Raw genomic sequence first — 17,614 nt, 5'->3', positions numbered from 1 at the left:
TTATATTTCAGTTTCCAAGTACTTTTAAACGGGCTGAACAATGATAAAAATTATAAGATAAGGCGTGTAAATTACTATGACAGCTGTTGTTCAGACCATTTTGAGACTTGCACCTTATGAAGTTTGTGGGATAGTTATTGACTGGGTTCACCTTCATTCTTTAGAATTGTTACCATGGAATAGTTCCTTTTCCTTGGTTAGCTAAAGGAAATGAGCAGAACAGATCCATATATTTTTTTTCCCCCTAATTATAGTACATTCTTAACTGGATACCATGAATTATACCTCTGCCAAGCAGCGAGAGTACATTGGAAATCTGGAGATTTCTTTTACATCACCATAATGATTTTTAACTTCTGAGGGACAAGTGATATATTAAATGTCACAGAAAACACAAGATGTCATCTCTGCCATATGGGAATTACCTGTGGGAGACCAAATGGATACCTTTCGTTTTTAAAATTTCTCTGTTTAAAACTATGAGTGATAGGAAAATTGCTAACTGTGTTTTGGGCATTTAATTTTGACTGTTCTTTCCTCTCTGTACCCATAATCCCACATTAATTTGGGTAGATTTCTTTGAGGTGGTATATTTTTATTGTGACCTTTTGAATGAGGTGCAAGTTCCTGGATTTAAGAACAAGTTGGTAGAAAGTATAGAAGTGGGAGAGCTGAATAAAGGAAATTTGATTGAATAAAATAAGCTTAGAGAAGAATAGAGATAATAACTTAGCTGGTTTAGGAAATCCAGAAGGCATTGAGTCAGTATGAAACAGGAACCAAAAATAAGCACTGTTGGGAGTCCAGTGGATGAGAATAATGAAATCAAAGGGTTAAAAACGAGAAATGGTTTTAGTCATAGCCATAGGGCTAGCTCAAATGGAGAAGACAGTTTTTAATATGATTCAGTAGTCAAGTTCTTTGATCCCCATAAATGGGATTAGGGTGTCCTCATGGGTTCTGATGAGTTCTCAAGGGAGGAGGGTTTGGCAATGAGGTCATGGCAGGACAGCAGAGAGCTGTGTCAGAGAGAACATGAAAACACCAAAAGGATGATTCTGTAAGAGCTGTTTGGTCTTTGTACTAGAAAGGTGATTTCATGGTAAATTCTTCAGGAAAAGGGAATTTTGGATAAGAAGTGGAGTAGCTAGGAATTCAGCTGATGAAACTGATATCTAAAAGGCTACGGGGACTTTTAAAAATAGTTTTTGCTTAAGTGGAAGGAGTTAGTCATTGAGAGAAATTGGTGAGGATTTAAGTTTATACGGGTTTGGATCTTTAAATGAAAATAGATGAAGAAAACTGAGCAGCCATAAGGTTAACCTGTTGTTTGGGTGCTGCAAAAGGCAAATTAAATAGACATAATCCTTCCCTATGAACTTATTATACAGTTAAACAGTTAATTACTTAGTAGATATTTTTGAAAAGAAAGTACCAAAATTTTTTATCAAACAAGGAAATAATTTGTGTATATCAGCTAAGGTCTAGCTTTGTTTGACATGACCTCTCTGAAAGCTATTTTAACTAACCACATAATACATCCTGTTTGATCACTATCTACATTTAACAAACAGAAACATAGAAGACATATACTCAAAGAGAAATGAAAGCAGAACGCACACTTTCAGAGTGCCAAAAGTAGAAATATATAATAACCATAATATGACTTGACTTTTGGGTTGTGTATAGATGTGTGTGATAGTACCATGGTTTTATGTGTATTTACACAAATATAAAATACCCACGTGATCAACAAGTTTTGGGATTTTTGCCTAAATGTGATAATTACTGGTAATAGATTACATCAGAACTTTTTTATTGTTATGGGAAGGTAAAGTATTAAATTCCCATTTAATGCCTTTCTTAGTAATTAGACATCACTTAGGCCTGTTAACTCACAGCTCTGCTGGATTTTTCAAGTGTATTTAACCTTTGCAGTGGGAACAGAATGCCTCCTCCAGCACAATGAGCAGATTTTCTCTGAGATACTGGCTTAGTAAATCAACACACATACAATACTCTTCTTTTTCCTAACTTTTAAAAATAAACAATTTTAATGTTAATGTTTTTCATTTTTGTAACTAAAGTCGAATTCATAAGGAGTGTCTGGTATTAGTTTATTTTCCTTTAAGTCAATGACACAACTCTGTAGACCAGAGCTGGGCCATGACAAAGCTTTCATAGGGCACATTGAGTTTTTCATAAATCTAAATGTGTTCAATGGAAAGGCTGTCTTTTAGTCTGGGATTTTGTCCTGTCTACATTTCTAGTGCTAAAATGTACACTTATGTTTTAGAGAAAGATCTTTTTTTAATATATTTTTAGATTATATATATTTTTTAATTTTTCTAGTTTTATTGAGATATAATTGACATAGATTACTATATGGGTTTCAGGTGTACAGCATAAAGGTTTGACTTACATGTATTGTGAAATGATTACCACAATAAGTTTAGTTAACATCCATCATCTTGTATAGATACAATAAAAAGAAATGGAAAAAAAATTTTTTTCTTCTATTAATGAGAACTCTTAGGACTTACTCTTGGTTTGTTTGTTTTTAGAAATATTGCTTTATTTTTTACTGGCTTTTTCTTTTTTGGTGAGGAGATTGGCCCTGACCTAACATCTGTTGCCAATCTTCCTCTTTTTCTTTTCCCTCCCCAGAACCCCAGTACATAGTTGTGTATCCTAGTTGCAGGTCATTCTAGTTCCTCTATGTGGGACGCTGCCTCAGCATGGCTTGATGAGAGGTGCGTAGGTCCGCGCCCAGGATCCAAACCGGTGAACCCTGGGCCACAGAAGCAGAGCGTGCGAACTTAACCACTCAGCCACAGGGCCGGCCCCAGGATTTACTCTCTTAACTTTCATATATATTATAACAGCAGTGGTAACTATAGTCGTTGGACCTTATATCATGTTGTACATTACATCCCTAGTACCTATTTATCTTATAACTGGAAGTTTATACCGTTTGACCACCTTCCTCCAGTTTCCCCTCCCATCCCTCACCTCTGGTAACCACAAATCTGATTTCTTTTTCTGTGAGTTTGTTTTGTTTTTAGACTCTTCATGTAAGTGAGCTCATACAGTATTTGTCTGTCTCCGTCTGACATATTTCACCGAGCCTAATGCCCTCAAGGTCCGTCCATGTTGTTGCAAATAGTAGGATTTTCTCCTTTTTTATGGCTGAATAATATTCCGTTCCAATATATATTTACCACAACTTCTTTATCTATTCATCCATTGATGGACACTTGGGTTGTTTCCATGTCTTGGCTATTGTGAATAATACTGCAAAGAACATAGGGGTGCAGGTATCTTTTCAAGTCAGTGTTTTCATCTCCTTTGGATATATTCCCACAAGTGAAATTGCTGGATCATATGGTAGTTCTATTTTTAATTTTTTGAGGAACCTCTAGACTATTTTCCATAGTGGCTGCACCAGTTGACATTCCCACCAACAGGGTGCAAGGGTTCCTTTTTCTCCACATCCTCACCAGCATCTGTTATCTCTTTTCCCTTTAATGATGGCCATTGTAACAGGCATGAGGTGGGAAGGATTGTTTTTAACTTGGTAAATTTGAGGGGGAAATTTGACTGGTTAATGAGATCTAATGTTTGGAAACCACTGTTTTGTTTTGTTTTGTTTTTAAGATTTTATTTCTCTTTTTTCTCCCCAAAGCCCCTTGGTACATAGTTGTATATTTTTTAGTTGTGGGTCCTTCTAGCTGTGGCATGTAGGATGCCGCCTCAGCCTGGCCTGATGAGTGGTGCCATGTCTGTGCCCAGGATCCGAACCAGCGAAACCCTTGACTGCCGTAGCAGAGCGCACAAACTCAAACACTCGGCCGTGGGGCCGGCTGGAAACCACTGTTTTAAAACTCTTTAACCGTAGACAGAACCCTTAAGCACTCAGTATAGCAGAGAGTCTCCAAAACTAAAATGGACAGGAATCTGTGGGTCCGATTCCTTTTTTAAACATGTACTTTTTTGGTTAGCTTTTGTTGGATCATGCTGTGCTAATAATTCCAAACTTTCAGTGGCTTTCAGCAACAAAGCTTTCTCTCTCATGTTACGTGTTGCCTGTGAGTTGCTGTGGATTGGCTGCAGTAGCTGCTTGTTTCTTTGTCCCAGGATCAGTCTGAAGAAGCAGCACTTACCTAGGACATGCCATTCTCATGAAAGTGGGAAAAGGAGACATAACTGTTTGTGCTTGTAAGTGTGACTGCTGCTCTCATTCCATGGGCCAAATGTGAGTCACATGGCCAAACCTGACGTCAGTGGACCTGAGGAAGTATAATCCTCCCATAGTCCCTGTAAGTAACAGGGCAAGAGGTAGACATACTCCTCTGATAGGAGGAGAACAGTAATTGGGAGTAGTAATAAAATCTGCCACAGTGTCATTCCTACTGAAGCTCTCATGTACTGTATATGAATAGTTTAAAGAACAGTAATAAACACTTAGGTATCTACTACCAAGCTGAAAAAATGTGACCAGTGCCTTTGAAGCCCCCTGTCTGCTTTTATACCAGTTACCCAAATATAACCATTCTCTTGGAATTTGTATTTATCATACCCTTCTTCATATATTCCATTGTATGAATAGCTCACAATTCATCTTTTCTTGTGAGTTAGTTCCAGTTTTTTTGCTAGTGTGAAAATGCTGCTAAGGACGTTCTTTTATGTGCCTTCTGGTGTACAGTGCACAGGTTTCCATGGGGTATGTGCTTATGCACGGAATTGCTGGAATGGGGGCTTAAGTGTCTTCAGTTTTAGTAGATAACGCCAAATTGTTTTCCAAAGCGGTTGTAACAGTTTACACTTACCCAAGTAGTGTTGTATGTGTTACCAGTGCTCATGTCCTTGTTCACATTTGAAAGTGTGAAAACATCTAATTTTAGTCTAATGATATAAATCAGATTGTTTTTTGAATGTATAAGGAGGTGCTTCTCAAACTTCCATGTGTACACAGATCCCTTGGGAGGCTGTTAAAAATGCAGGTTTGGATTCAGTAGGTTGGAGTAGGGGCGGGAGCGGAGACCCTGCGTTTCTGGTGATCCGGGTGGTGCCAGTGCTGCTTGACCTTAGGCCGTATTTTGAGTAACACGGGTCTAAGGCATTAAAATAGAGTTGCCCCTCGTTGGCTGTGCATAGCACCTAAAGACTCTTTGGAACAAAACTGCTAAAGAACAGCATTTGAGACAGCTGCTCTATTCTAGGGTTGTTGAATCATGCCTGCTATTTTTATTAACGTTATATGAAAAGTATAGATAAATAATTTTTTTCATGTAGCAATTTGGAAATAAAAAGTCCCAAATGACAATTTTAACCGCTCTAATTGTACCTGCTGCTAATGCTTTTTTTTTTGTTTGAAACTTCTGTTTTGTGCAAATACTGGCCATTAGTAAATAAAGTAATGCATTCTTTTTTCCTAGAGATTTATTCCTTTATAACTTAAAAAGAAAATTCAGAATTTAAACCTAAGCCACTATACTAAAGTTTAAAGACACTGTATTCTTGGCTATGTTGGTACTAGATTAGTATAACCTGCTAAGTAGCTAAAGGGTGACCCATAAATATCTCCACTGGTGTTCTTTAACTTAGGCACCGTAAAGCCAGGCACAAAGTTTCCTTTGTCCAAGTCTATTTACTTATTATTAATTTTTTTCTTTTTCTTTCTTCTTCTTCTTCTTCTTCTTTTTTTTTTTTTTGCTGAGGAAGATTTGCCCTGAGCTAACAGCTGTTGCCAATCTTCCTCTTTTTGCTTGAGGAAGATTGTCCCTGAGCTAACATCTGTGCCAGTCTTCCTCTATTTATTTATGTGGGATGCTGCCACAGCATGGCCTGATGAGTGGTGTGCAGGTCCATGCCTGGGATCTGAACCCATGAACCCTGGGCTGCCAAAGCAGAGCACGTGAACTTAACCACTACCCCACTGGCTGGCCCCCATTTAGTTATTTTTTAAATTTTTACTTGTTTTTACCCATTCAGGGATGAATAACAGTATATAGCAGTCAATTTTTATTTAGTGGTGTGTATGTACATGACCTATTTTAAATCAGCGAGAAAGTGTTTTGATTGTAATCTGTTATTCGATGAGTTTCTAAGTGATTTCTTTAAAGGAGGAAAGTTTAAGGAGTCTTTAAGGGAGGCAATAGAACTTGTCAATAAGCATGTATTAGACTAACTGTTGATCAGTCATTAATTGGATAAAATAAAAAGCACATTTTCCTCAGTCAGGATGGGGATATGTGGTCATGGTATGCACCTGTAGCAAGATAATTCCCACTACTTCCAAATTGCATTATTTAAAAAACAGCTGTTAGGACAGAAATGCTATTCAGAATAGCTTAAGCAATGAAGGAGAGTTATTGGCCCATATAATTGGGAAGAACAGGGGAGGCAGGGGCTTTAGATAAATGAGACAGACGTTCTAATGATGCTGGCTCCTGAGTCTCTCTGTCTGTGGATCCCCTTCTAACATAGATGAGCTTTCTTCTAAGCAATGGTGACGGTGGTGGAGGTAGAGGGAAGTCTTTGAGGAGGAACACATAGTGACAGCTTCAGAATTATGTCATTCCAAAGGGAAATGAGAAAACTCTCCCAGAGGCCTTCCCCTCTAAGGTAGCCCCTTAAGTTGTCCGCTTTCTGTTCAATCAACTGTTTCCTTGTGATAGCCTTTATCACAAGTTATCTTATCATTTGTTTGCTCACCTGATTGTTTTTCCTCCTCCCTACAAAGTAAAATCCATTAGAAGCAGGAACAGTGCCTATTTTGTTAATCGTATAACCCTAGATCTAGTGGGCATTCAGGAAATAGTAAGCCAGCAAGTGTATGAAATTCCAGGGAAGGACTCAGGTCCTGCTCAAGTCACCTGTCAGTGTGTGGTCTGGAGGGCAGGGCACTGTGATCGATAGACCTCCCAGAACCTCACGGATTACGGGAAGGACAGTTTCACACGAGGAATGGAGATAGCATTGGCCAAAAAAATCAGGGAAAGCTACTGGGCAAACAACAAAAATACATGTCCACCATTTGTGTTTTATGTTCTTTAAGCATGGTTTACTATTTCACCCCACTGCCCAGTCTGCTCTGTAAGGTAATGCAGATTCTGCAGTGCGTGAGGGTGCTTGGCTGAGGGGATGGCATGGGACTGAAATCCAGCCCAAGTCTCTTCTCATGGGGCTTCCTTTTTCTGAGAGGCACTCTTTAAATTTACACAGAGGCTCTGTATGGCCTCTGTGCACAGTGGCACTGGTTGAGTATCCATCTCACCATCTAATCTCCTGAATAGCTTTTCCTGAAGGAAGAATGCTAGGAGCAAGGGTATGAGCTGGACGTGTCTTTGCATCTGGATGCTCCTGGCCAACTCAGTGCAGACTGTGTGCTCGGTAGTGTCCTGCAAGTATTCTAAGAGAGATGACTTCTTGGGACACGCCTCTTTTTCCCCCTTCCCTCCCCTTCATTTTTCTATGTAGTGTTAGTTGGTCAAGTTTCCCGAGGATGCGTTTTGAGCTTTCTGACCTTTAGGGTGACTAAGTGGTGATACAAACACTGTCATCCTTTCTGGTTTGTCTACATTTTTCTGCATTTCCATTTTGATCAGCCAGATAATTCTGCTTCAAGAGGAAGAAGAAACTGCCTATCCATGACTGGCCCGTCAGTGGAATAGACTTGTCTTAAAGCTCAGTCCCTTTGAGGTTTGTTTTGTATTTTGTTTTATTGAAGATCTCTTTGAGGCAGTGAAATGCTCACTGTTTTAAAAGAGGTGAATGGGTTGAAGGAAGAGAAACTCAGTCTAGCTCACGGAAGGCTGCCAGGAACCTCATAAGTTCCAGAAGTACAGGTATGTCTCATTACATATTGTGGCCTTCTCTCTCTGGGACTACTTGGTTTCTTCTCTGCTTCACTCTGGACATAGGTTTGATTGATCTGATTTTCTTTAAACACGGACTTTCTCTGTATACTGATCAACCTGCATGTGGCAAAAAATGGCAACTAGTACTTAATTTACCCACTGGATTCTTAGTACAAGTCTATAGGAGGTCTGCACCGTAGTCACTTGGGGAGCTAAAAAGATACATAGACCTCAAACATAGATATTCTGAGTCAGTAGCTCTAGGGTCCTAGAACCTATATTTTAAGAATGTTCTCCAGCAGGAATTCCAGACCCCTCCATAATCACAAGAGGAAGGGAAGGAAAGTGAGTGAATGTGAAATAGATGAGGCAGGCCCGAGCACCCGCTTGTCCCCTATGTAGCCCCTTCTCTTTGCCTCTCCTTGCTAGTGATCTTCCTATCCAAGGAGAGGAGATGGATATTCTAAGGCATCAAAAACAAATATTGAAGAATATAATAATTTTCATTAGAAGCAGCAGTACTGGGAGCAACAATTCTTAGTCTAGTTTGGTGGATGGGGAGTTCAGTTAGGCAGTGGGGTCATCTATCCCTTATCAAATGAGTGCCAATTTCTTTTTGTTTGTTTTTTTTTTTGTATTTTTTAATTGAATAGTTTATTATTTAAAAACTTTTTTTAAAATTGAGGTAACACTGATTTATAACATTATATAAATTTCAGGTGTACATCATTATATTTTGACTTCTGTATAGCCTACATTGTGTTCACCACCAAAAGTTTAGTTTCCATCTGTCACCATACACATATGCCCCTTTGCCCCTTTCTCCTTACCCCCATCTCCCATCCCCTCTGATAACCAGCAATCTGTTCTCTATATCTGTGTGTTTGTTTGTTTGTTTATCTTCCACATATGAGTGAAATCATATGGTATTTGTCTTTCTCTGTCTGACTTATTTTGCTTAGTGTAATATCCTCAGTGTCCATCCTTGTTGTCACAAATGGCAAGATTTCATCTTTTTTATGGCTGAGTAATATTCCATTGTGTGTGTGTGTGTGTGTGTGTGTGTGTGTGTCGCGCGTGCGTGCGCGTGTGCGTGTGTGTGCGTGCGTGTGTGTGTGTGTGTGTGTCTATCATGTCTTCTATATCCATTTATCCATCTATGGGGAGTTAACTTGTTTCCAAGCCTTGGCTACTTTGAATAATGCTGCAATGAACATAAGGGTACATATGTCTTTTCAAATTAGTGTTTTTATATTCTTTGGATAAATTCCCAGAAGTGGAATAGCTGGATCATAAGGTAGTTTTATTTTTAACTTTTTGAGAAGTCGCCATAATGTTTTCCGTAGTGGCTGTACCAATTTACATTCCCACCAGCAGTGTATGAAGGTTCCCTTTTCTCTACATCCTCTCCAACACTTGTTATTTCTTGTCTTTTTAATAATAGCCATTCTGATGGGTGTGAGGCAATACCTCATTGTGGTTTTCACTTGCATTTCCCTAATAATTAGTGATGTTGAACATGTTTTCATGTGCCTATTGGCTATCTGTGTATCTTCTTTGGAAAAATGTCTGTTCAGATCCTTTGCCCATTTTGTAATCAGGTTGTTTTGTTGTTGAGTTTTATGAGTTCTTTATATATTTTGGATATTAATCTCTTATTGAATATATGATTTGCAAATATCTTCTCCTAGTTGCTAGGGTATCTTTTCGTTTTGTTGGTGGTGTCCTTTGCCATGTAGAAGCATTTTAGTTTGGTATAGTCCCATTTGTTTATTTTTCTTTTGTTTCCCTTGCCTGAGGAGACATATTCAAAAGACTGCTGAGACTGATGTCAAAGAGTGTACTGCCTATGTTTTCTTCTAGGAGTTTTATGGTTTCAGGTCTTACCTTCAAGTCTTTAATCTATTTTGAGTTAATTTTTGTGTATGGTGTAAGATAGTGGTCTACTTTCATTCTTTTGTATGTGACTGTCCAGTTTTCCCAGCACCATTTATTGAAAAGACTTTCCTTTCTCCATTGTACGTTCTTGACTGTTTTGTTGAAATTATCTGTCCATAAATGTGTGGTTTTATTTCTGGGCTTTCAATTCTGTTTCATTGATTTGTGTATCTGTTTTTCTGCCAGGACTATACTGTTTTGATTACCATAGCTTTGTAGTATATTTTGAAATCAAGGAGTGTGATACCTCCAGATTTGTTCTTTTTTCTCAGGATTGCTTTTGCTATTCAGGGTCTTTCGTTGTTCCATATAAATTTTAGGATTCTTTGTTCTATTTCTGTGAAAAATGTTATTGGGATTTTGATAGGGATTGCATTGAATCTGTACATTGTTTAGGTAATATGGACATTTTACTAAGTTAACTATTCCAATCCATGAGCATGGAATGTCTTTCCATTTCTTTGTGTCTTCTTCGATTTCTTTCAACAATGTCCTATAGTTTTCACTGTGTAGGTCTTTACCGTCTTTGGTTAAGTTTATTCCTAGGTATTTTATTCTTTTTGTTGTGATTGTAAATGAGATTGTAGTCTTGATTTCTCTTTCTGCTAGTTCATTGTTAGTGTATTGAAATGCAACTGATTTTTGTATGTTGATTTTGTACCTGGCAACTTTCCTGTAGACGTTTATTATTTCTACTAGTTTTTTGGTGGATTCTTTAGGATTTCCGTATATAACATCATGTCACCTGCAAATAATGACAGTTTTACTTCTTCATTTCCAATTTGGATACCTTTTATTTCTTTTTCTTGCCTAATTGCTCTCACCCAAACCTCCAGTACTGTGTTGAATAAGAGTGGCGAAAGTGGGCATGCTTGTCTTGGTCCTGTTCTCAGAGGGATGGCTTTCAGTTTTTCCCTGTTGAGTATTATGTTGGCTGTGGGTTTGTCATATATGGCCTTTCTTATGTTGAGGAACTTTCCTTCTATACCCATTTTGTGGAGCTTTTTAAATCATAAATGCTGAATTTTGTCAAATGCTTTCTTTGCATCTATTGAGATGATAATGTGATTTTTAGTCTTCATTTTGTTAATGTGGTGTATCACATTGATTGGTTTGTGAATGTTGAACCATCCTTGCATCCCTGTAATAAATCCCCCTTGATTGTGATGTATGATCCTTTCAATGTATTGTTGTATTTGATTTGCTAATATTTTATTGAGGATTTTTGCATCTATGTTCATCAGCAATATTGGCCTGTAATTTTCCTTTTTGTGTTGTCCTTGTCTGGTTTTGGTATCAGGGTAATGTGGCCTCGTAGAATAGGTTGGGAAGCATCCCCTCCTCTTCAGTTTTTTGGAAGAGTTTGAGAAGGATAAGTATTAAATCTTTGAATATTTGATAGAATTCACCAGGGAAGCCATCTGGTCCTGGACTTTCGTTTTTTGGGGAGGGTTTTTCTTACTGTTTCAATCTCTTTACTAGTGATTGGTCTTAAAATTCAGATTCTCCATTTCTTCTTGATTCAGTTTTGGAAGGTTGTATGATTCTAAGAATTTTTCCATTTCTTTTAGATTATCCAATTTGTTGGCATGTAGCTTGTCATAGTATTCTCTTCTAAGCCTTTGTATTTCTATGGTATCCATTGTAATTTCTCCTCTTTCATTTCTGATTTTATTTATTTGAAACTTTGCTCTTTTTTTCTTAGTGACTCTAGCTAAAGGTTTGTTGATTTTGTTTGTCTTTTGAAAGTACCACCTCTTAGTTTCATTGATCTTTTCTATTGTCTTTTTGGTCTCTATTTCATTATTTCCACTCTGATTTTTATTATTTCCTTTCTTCTACTGACTTTGGGCTTTGTTTGTTCTTCTTTTTTCTAGTTCTTTCAGATATGGTGTTAGATTGTTTGAGATTTTTTTTTGTTTCTTAAGGTGGGCCTCTAGTGCTATATATACACACACACTTCCCTCTTAGTACTGCTTTTGCTGTATCCCATAGATTTTGGTATGTTGTGTTTTCATTTTCATTTGTCTCTAGGTATTTTTTGATTTCTCCTTTGATTTTTCTGTTGATCCAATAATTTTTCAGTAGCAGGTTGTTTACTGTCCACTTATTTATGAGTTTTCCAGCTTTCCTCTTGTACTTGATTTCTAGTTTCATACCATTGTGGTTGGAAAAGATGCTTGATATGATTTCAGTCTTTTTAAGTTTATTGAGATTCGTTTTGTTTCCTAGCATATGATCTGTCTTTGAGAATGTGCCATGTGCACTTGAGAAGAATGTGTATTCTGCTGCTTTTGTATGGAATGTTCTATATCTCTCTCCATTAAGTCTGTCTGGTCTAGTGTTTCATTTAAGGCCATTTCCTTGTTAACTTTCTGTCTGAATGGTTTATCCATTGATGTAAGTGGGGTATTAAAGTTCCCTCCTATTATTGTTGTCAATTTCTCCCTTTAGGTCTGTTAATAGTCGCTTTATATAGTTTGGTGCTCCTATGTTAGGTGCATATATATTGATAAATGTTATGTCTTCTTGATAGATTGCCCTTTTGTCATTTTATAATCTCCATCTTTGTCTCCTGTTATTGTTTTTGGCTTAAAGTCTATTTTGTCTGATATAAATACTGTTACACTCACCTTTGGTTGCTATGTGCTTGGAGTATCATCTTCCATCTCTTTACTTTGAGCCTATGTTTGTCTTCAGAGCTGAGATGGATCTCCTGGAAGTGACATATTGTTTTTTAATCCTCTGTGTCTTTTGATTGGTGAATTCAATCTATTTACATTTAGGGTGATTATTTATTTATTTATTTATTTTAAGATTGGCACCTGAGCTAACAACTGTTGCCAATCTTTTTTTTTTCCTGCTTTATCTCCCCCAATCCCCCTGGTACATAGTTGTATATCTTAGTTGCAGGTCCTTCTAGTTGTGGCATGTGGGATGCCACCTCAACATGGCCTGACGAGTGGTGCCATGTCCGCACCCAGGATCCGAACCAGCGAAACCCTGGGCCACCACAGCGGAACACATGAACTTAACCACTCGGCCACGAGGCTGGCCCCTAGGGTGATTATTGATATATGAGGGCTTAATGCTGCCATTTTATCTTTTGTTTTATGGTTGTTCTATATTTCCATTGTTTCTTTTTTCTTGTATTTCTGTCTGCCATTTCAGTTTGGTGGTTTTCTGTGATGTTTTCCTGTTTACTCTTTTTTTATGTTTTGTAACTCTGCTCTGAATTTTTGTTTTGTGGTTACCATGAGGTTTGTATACAAGATCTCATAGATGAGATAGGCCTTTTTCTTCTGATAGCATCTTATCTTCATTTGCCTATGCAGATTCTGTCCTTGTCCTCTTCCCTTTCTATGTTTTTGTTTTCACAAATTGTCCCTTTTTGTATTGTGAGTTCATTATCAAATTAAAGTGGCTGTAGTCATTTTTAATGCTTCCTTTCCCTTTAACCTTTATGTTATAATTAAGTGTTTATGAATCTATTCTGATATAGAGCTGCAATTTTCTGATTCTATCTATCAACTTATCACCTTGCTCAAAGCTTTGTTTACCTTTGCCTTTTCATTTTAGGTGGGAGAGTTCTTTTCAACATTTCTTGTAGGGCAGGTTTAGTGGCAGTGAACTCCCTCAGCTTTTATTTGTCTGGGAAGGCCTTTATTTCTCCTTCATATTTGGAAGATATCTTTACTGGATAAAGTATTCTTGGCTGAGGTTTTTATCTGTCAATATTTTGAATATATCATGCCACTCTCTCCTGGACTATAGGGTTTCTGCTGAGAAATCTGCTTATAGCCTAATGGAGGTTTCCTTGTAGGTTATTGCTTTTTTCCTCCCTGGTTGCCTTTAGTATTCTTTCTTTGTCATTGACTTTTGACAGTTTTAACATAAGGTGTCTTGGAGAATGTCTTTTTGCATTGAGATAAACAGGTATTCTATTAGCTTCATGTACTTGTATATCCAGTTCCTTCCCCAGGTTTGGGAAATTCTCAGCTATTATTTCTTTAAATAAATTCTCTGCTCCCTTCTCCCTCTCCTTGCCTTCTGGGATACTCATTATTCTTATGTCGCTTTTCCTAATTGAGTTCTCTCTCCTCTTGCACCTGAATCGTTTCTAGAATTCTATCTTTGAACTTGCTAATTCTCTCTTCCATATGGTCTGCTCTATTTCTTATGCTTTCTACTTTATTTTTCGTCTCATTTATTGTGTTCTTCAGCTCCAGAATTTCTGTTTGGTTCTTTTTTATAATTTCAATTTCTTTGGTGTAGCACTTCTTCCTTTCATTAATTTTATTCCTTAGCTCATTGAACTGTCTTTCTGAGTTTTCTTGTAGTTCTTTGAGTTTCTTCATGACAGCTATTTTGAATTCTTTCTTAATTAGAATGCAACCTTCCATGACTTCAAGTTTGGTTTTTGGAGAATTGACATTTTCTGTGTATGATACCTTGTTGTTGTAATTTTTCATGGTGCTTGATGAGTTGTTCCTCTGCTGTTGCATTTGTGGTAGTGAACACCTTTCTTATTTAGGTAAGGTTTTGTTTACTTTGATTCTGAGCTAGTTCTGGTTGTATTTGAGAGCTGGAATTTTCCACCCTCCACTGCCTCTGGCAGAGTTGTCTTCCATGCCCTGTTGTGCTGTTTGTGCCTCCCAGGTTGCTGGCGCCTTGCTGCTTCCCGTGTCACTATGGTTGCAGGCGTACCACTAGGGTCACCAGGCTGGCAAGCACCTCTGCTGCTTCTGGGTTCACCTGGGTTGCAGGTTTTCCCACCAGGGCAGAGAGTGGGGGTGGGGGGCAAGAGCCAGGGTCCTAGGCACCTCCACCATGCTGGGATTGTTGGGTCCACAAGCGTCACTGCTGTTGGTGGAGGGTCTGGGATTGCAGGTGCTCCTGCAGCTGGGGGGTCTGGGGTCACAGGCTCTCCTGTTGTTGCTACTAGGCTCTCTGTGGCCTTGGGCACTGCTGTGGCCAGGGGGCTGCTGTCATGAGTGCTTCCTCCACTTGCTCCCAGGTTTTCTGGGGGTGCCAACACTGACACTGCTGCTGCTGGGGGCACTGGGTTCAGGGTGTCACTGACCCTGGGCAGGCCAGGGTCATGGGCACCACCACTACTGTGATGGGATGTACCTGGATTGCAGGTACTGCTGCGGTTCCTGGAGGCTTTAGTCTTGGGTGCCACTGCAGTTTCTGGAACCTCAGGTCACAGGCACTGTCACCGCTGCCAGGGGTACCTGGGTCTTGGGTGCAGTCCCTGCTGCTGGGAGGTCAGGGTTGCAGGTACTGCCACCAGGGGTAGGGGGCTGGGTCGTGGGTGCCACTGCAGTTCCTGGAGCCTCTGGTCATGTGCATTGCCTCGATTCCTGGAACTTTCATTTGTAGGTGCTGTCACAGTTCCTGGAGGCTCCAGTCTTGGAAGCTGCTGCCACTGCTTCCCTGGTTCCACTGCCTCCACAAGGTCCAGTGCACTCATCGTCAGATGTTTAGATGTATGGATCGCTCAGGCGTTCTGGTGTTCTGTGCTGAGGATCTTTTGTTAGTCTATGGCTGTCCTACTGTTTATAACTTAGAGGGGTGAGACAAAGGGAGCAACTTACTCTTCCATGCTGCTGACGTCAGTGCCAATTTCTTGATCTTGGATGTTCTTGGAAGTATAAGACAGGCCTGGGTGTATATGTGTGTTGTATATTATCTTAAAATGTATATTAAGTTGTAAATAAAGTAACATGGTTTATTGTTTAATATGTTTAAAATATAATGCCATATACCTTACCTTTTATTGTGTACCAATACATGTAAAGAGTTGTAGCAATTTGATTCTCAGACCTCTATAGTAATAGAAACCATCACTTTAATAAGGTTGTCTGCTGTAAAACTTCGGGGGCAACTGAAGACTTTACATAGGTATTAACTACATAAAGTATGCAAAGATAGGAAACACTTTTAACCAAGATTGAGCACAAAAAATAGCTCTGTATTATATTTCTGTGTACAGAGCAGTTGTATGGCATAAAGCAGTTATGTGTTAAGCCCACAAAGTATAGTGTAAGTACCTTAGGGTTGGTTTACAAACATGTGTTTTATGCCTTTAACTATGAAAATTTTAAGTATCAAGATAGTTTATCTGATTTTTTTTTTGCTGAGCAAGATTAGCCCTGAATTAACATCTGTTGCCAATTTCTGCTCCCACACACACGCTTTTTTTTGGCCTGAGCAAGATTAGCCCTGAGCTAACATCTGTGCCAGTCTTCCTCTGCTTTATATGTGGGTCACTGCCACAGCATGGCTGATGAGTGGTGTAGGTCCATGCCTGGGATCTGAACCTGCGAACCCGGGCCACCAAAGCAGAGCATGCCAAACTTAACCACTACACCACGGGGCCGGCCCCAGTTAATCTGATTTCTAAAAATTATTTTATTTTTTTCTTTTCAGATCCGATCCCTCTGTGCAACTTCTAAACATCTTTTGTTACTGGAAACATTATTTCCTGCAAAATGAAGTCAACATCTTAATTTAAACCAGCGTTTCTGTGGTTCTGATTCATCTGCTGTGGTTCATGAAGCTTGAGATCTAAGGAGTACAGGGTCTTTTGCGATGACAATATGACTAATAGTAAAGGAAGATCTATTACTAACAAAACAAGTGGTGGTCCCAGTAGCGGAGGAGCCTTTGTAGACTGGACTTTAAGCTTAAATACAATTCAGTCAGATAAGTTTTTAAACTTACTGTTGAGTATGGTTCCAGTAATTTACCAGAAGAACCAGGAAGACAGGCACAAGAAAGCAAACGGCATTTGGCAAGATGGATTATCAACTGCAGCACAGACTAAAAACATGAGATCTGAGCAACACGTGGAGTATCACAGTTTCTCAGAGCAGTCTTATCACGGCAATAATGGGCACACGCCGTCAAGCTGTGGCCAGAAGTATGAGGACTATGCCTCCTACAGTTACTGTGATGGAAGGGAGGCTTCAGAGACTACTGCCATGTTACAGGATGAAGATACATCCAGTGAGGGTGACGAAGATGCCATCGTGGAAGCAAACCAGAAATTGCCGAAGGAATCCAGTGGTGTCATGGCGCTGCAAATCCTTGTGCCATTTTTGCTGGCTGGTTTTGGAACAGTCTCAGCTGGCATGGTTTTGGATATCGTCCAGGTGGGTTTTCATCTTTGTCTAACTTTACTATCTTTGTTGTTTAAAATGCTTTGTGTAGTTACTAAGCTCAAACATTTACTTTCAATCTAATTTATCCCTCAGTAAAATGAACTGATGCTGCCTCTGGTAGAGGATTGCTATTTCTAGGTGTTTTTTGTTGTTTTCCTTTACAGGTTTTAAGAGAATAGTCTCAGTCTGACCATAAAGTAACTCTTAGTTCATAAAATATTCATAAAATATTACAGTAACAAAGAAACTCCAAAATGAGTCAATTAGTTAAATTAAAAACTCAAAAATGTTATATTTAAATACTTCTTTAAGGAAAAATTAATATATACTCATTAAAATGAATTCAAACAATATGGAGTATTAAATAAAAGATTAAAATTCCTCCCTATTCCTCATCTCCAAAACAAAACACTCTTCCCCTCCAGAGGTTACCACTGATAAGAGTTTGTTTGTTGTGTATACCTGCAGACTTTTTTCTATGCTGACATATATACATATGTGCAGACTTTTTTTTTCCCAAAAATAAAAAGGAAATGCTATATATAATTTTCTGCAATTTATTTTCATTGCTTAGCAGTGCATCTTGGACATCTTTCAAATTGGTAACAAAGATATTCTGCATTTCAAATGAGTGTTTAATAGTCC

At 38.6% G+C, this 17,614-nt stretch overlaps 1 protein-coding gene across 9 annotated transcripts in view; it reads left to right on the top strand.

Annotated features, from left to right (window-relative positions):
- Nucleotides 1-17,614, top strand: part of SLC41A2 (solute carrier family 41 member 2) — a 124,619-nt gene that overhangs the window by 14,115 nt on the left and 92,890 nt on the right. For 8 of the 9 annotated variants that reach the window (XM_070600771.1, XM_070600768.1, XM_070600770.1 and 5 more), the window contains exon 2: nt 16,236-16,960. In XM_070600771.1, the coding sequence (XP_070456872.1) occupies nt 16,406-16,960 (555 nt within the window). In that variant the 5' untranslated portion in view covers nt 16,236-16,405. Of the gene's footprint in view, nt 1-7,610; nt 7,851-16,235; nt 16,961-17,614 lie in introns of those variants that run through there. The other variant, XM_070600772.1, reaches the window with a different exon arrangement.

Source organism: Equus przewalskii, chromosome 29 (assembly GCF_037783145.1).
Source record: "Equus przewalskii isolate Varuska chromosome 29, EquPr2, whole genome shotgun sequence".
Classification (NCBI taxonomy): domain Eukaryota; kingdom Metazoa; phylum Chordata; class Mammalia; order Perissodactyla; family Equidae; genus Equus; species Equus przewalskii.
This window is presented reverse-complemented; position numbering and strand designations above follow the sequence as displayed.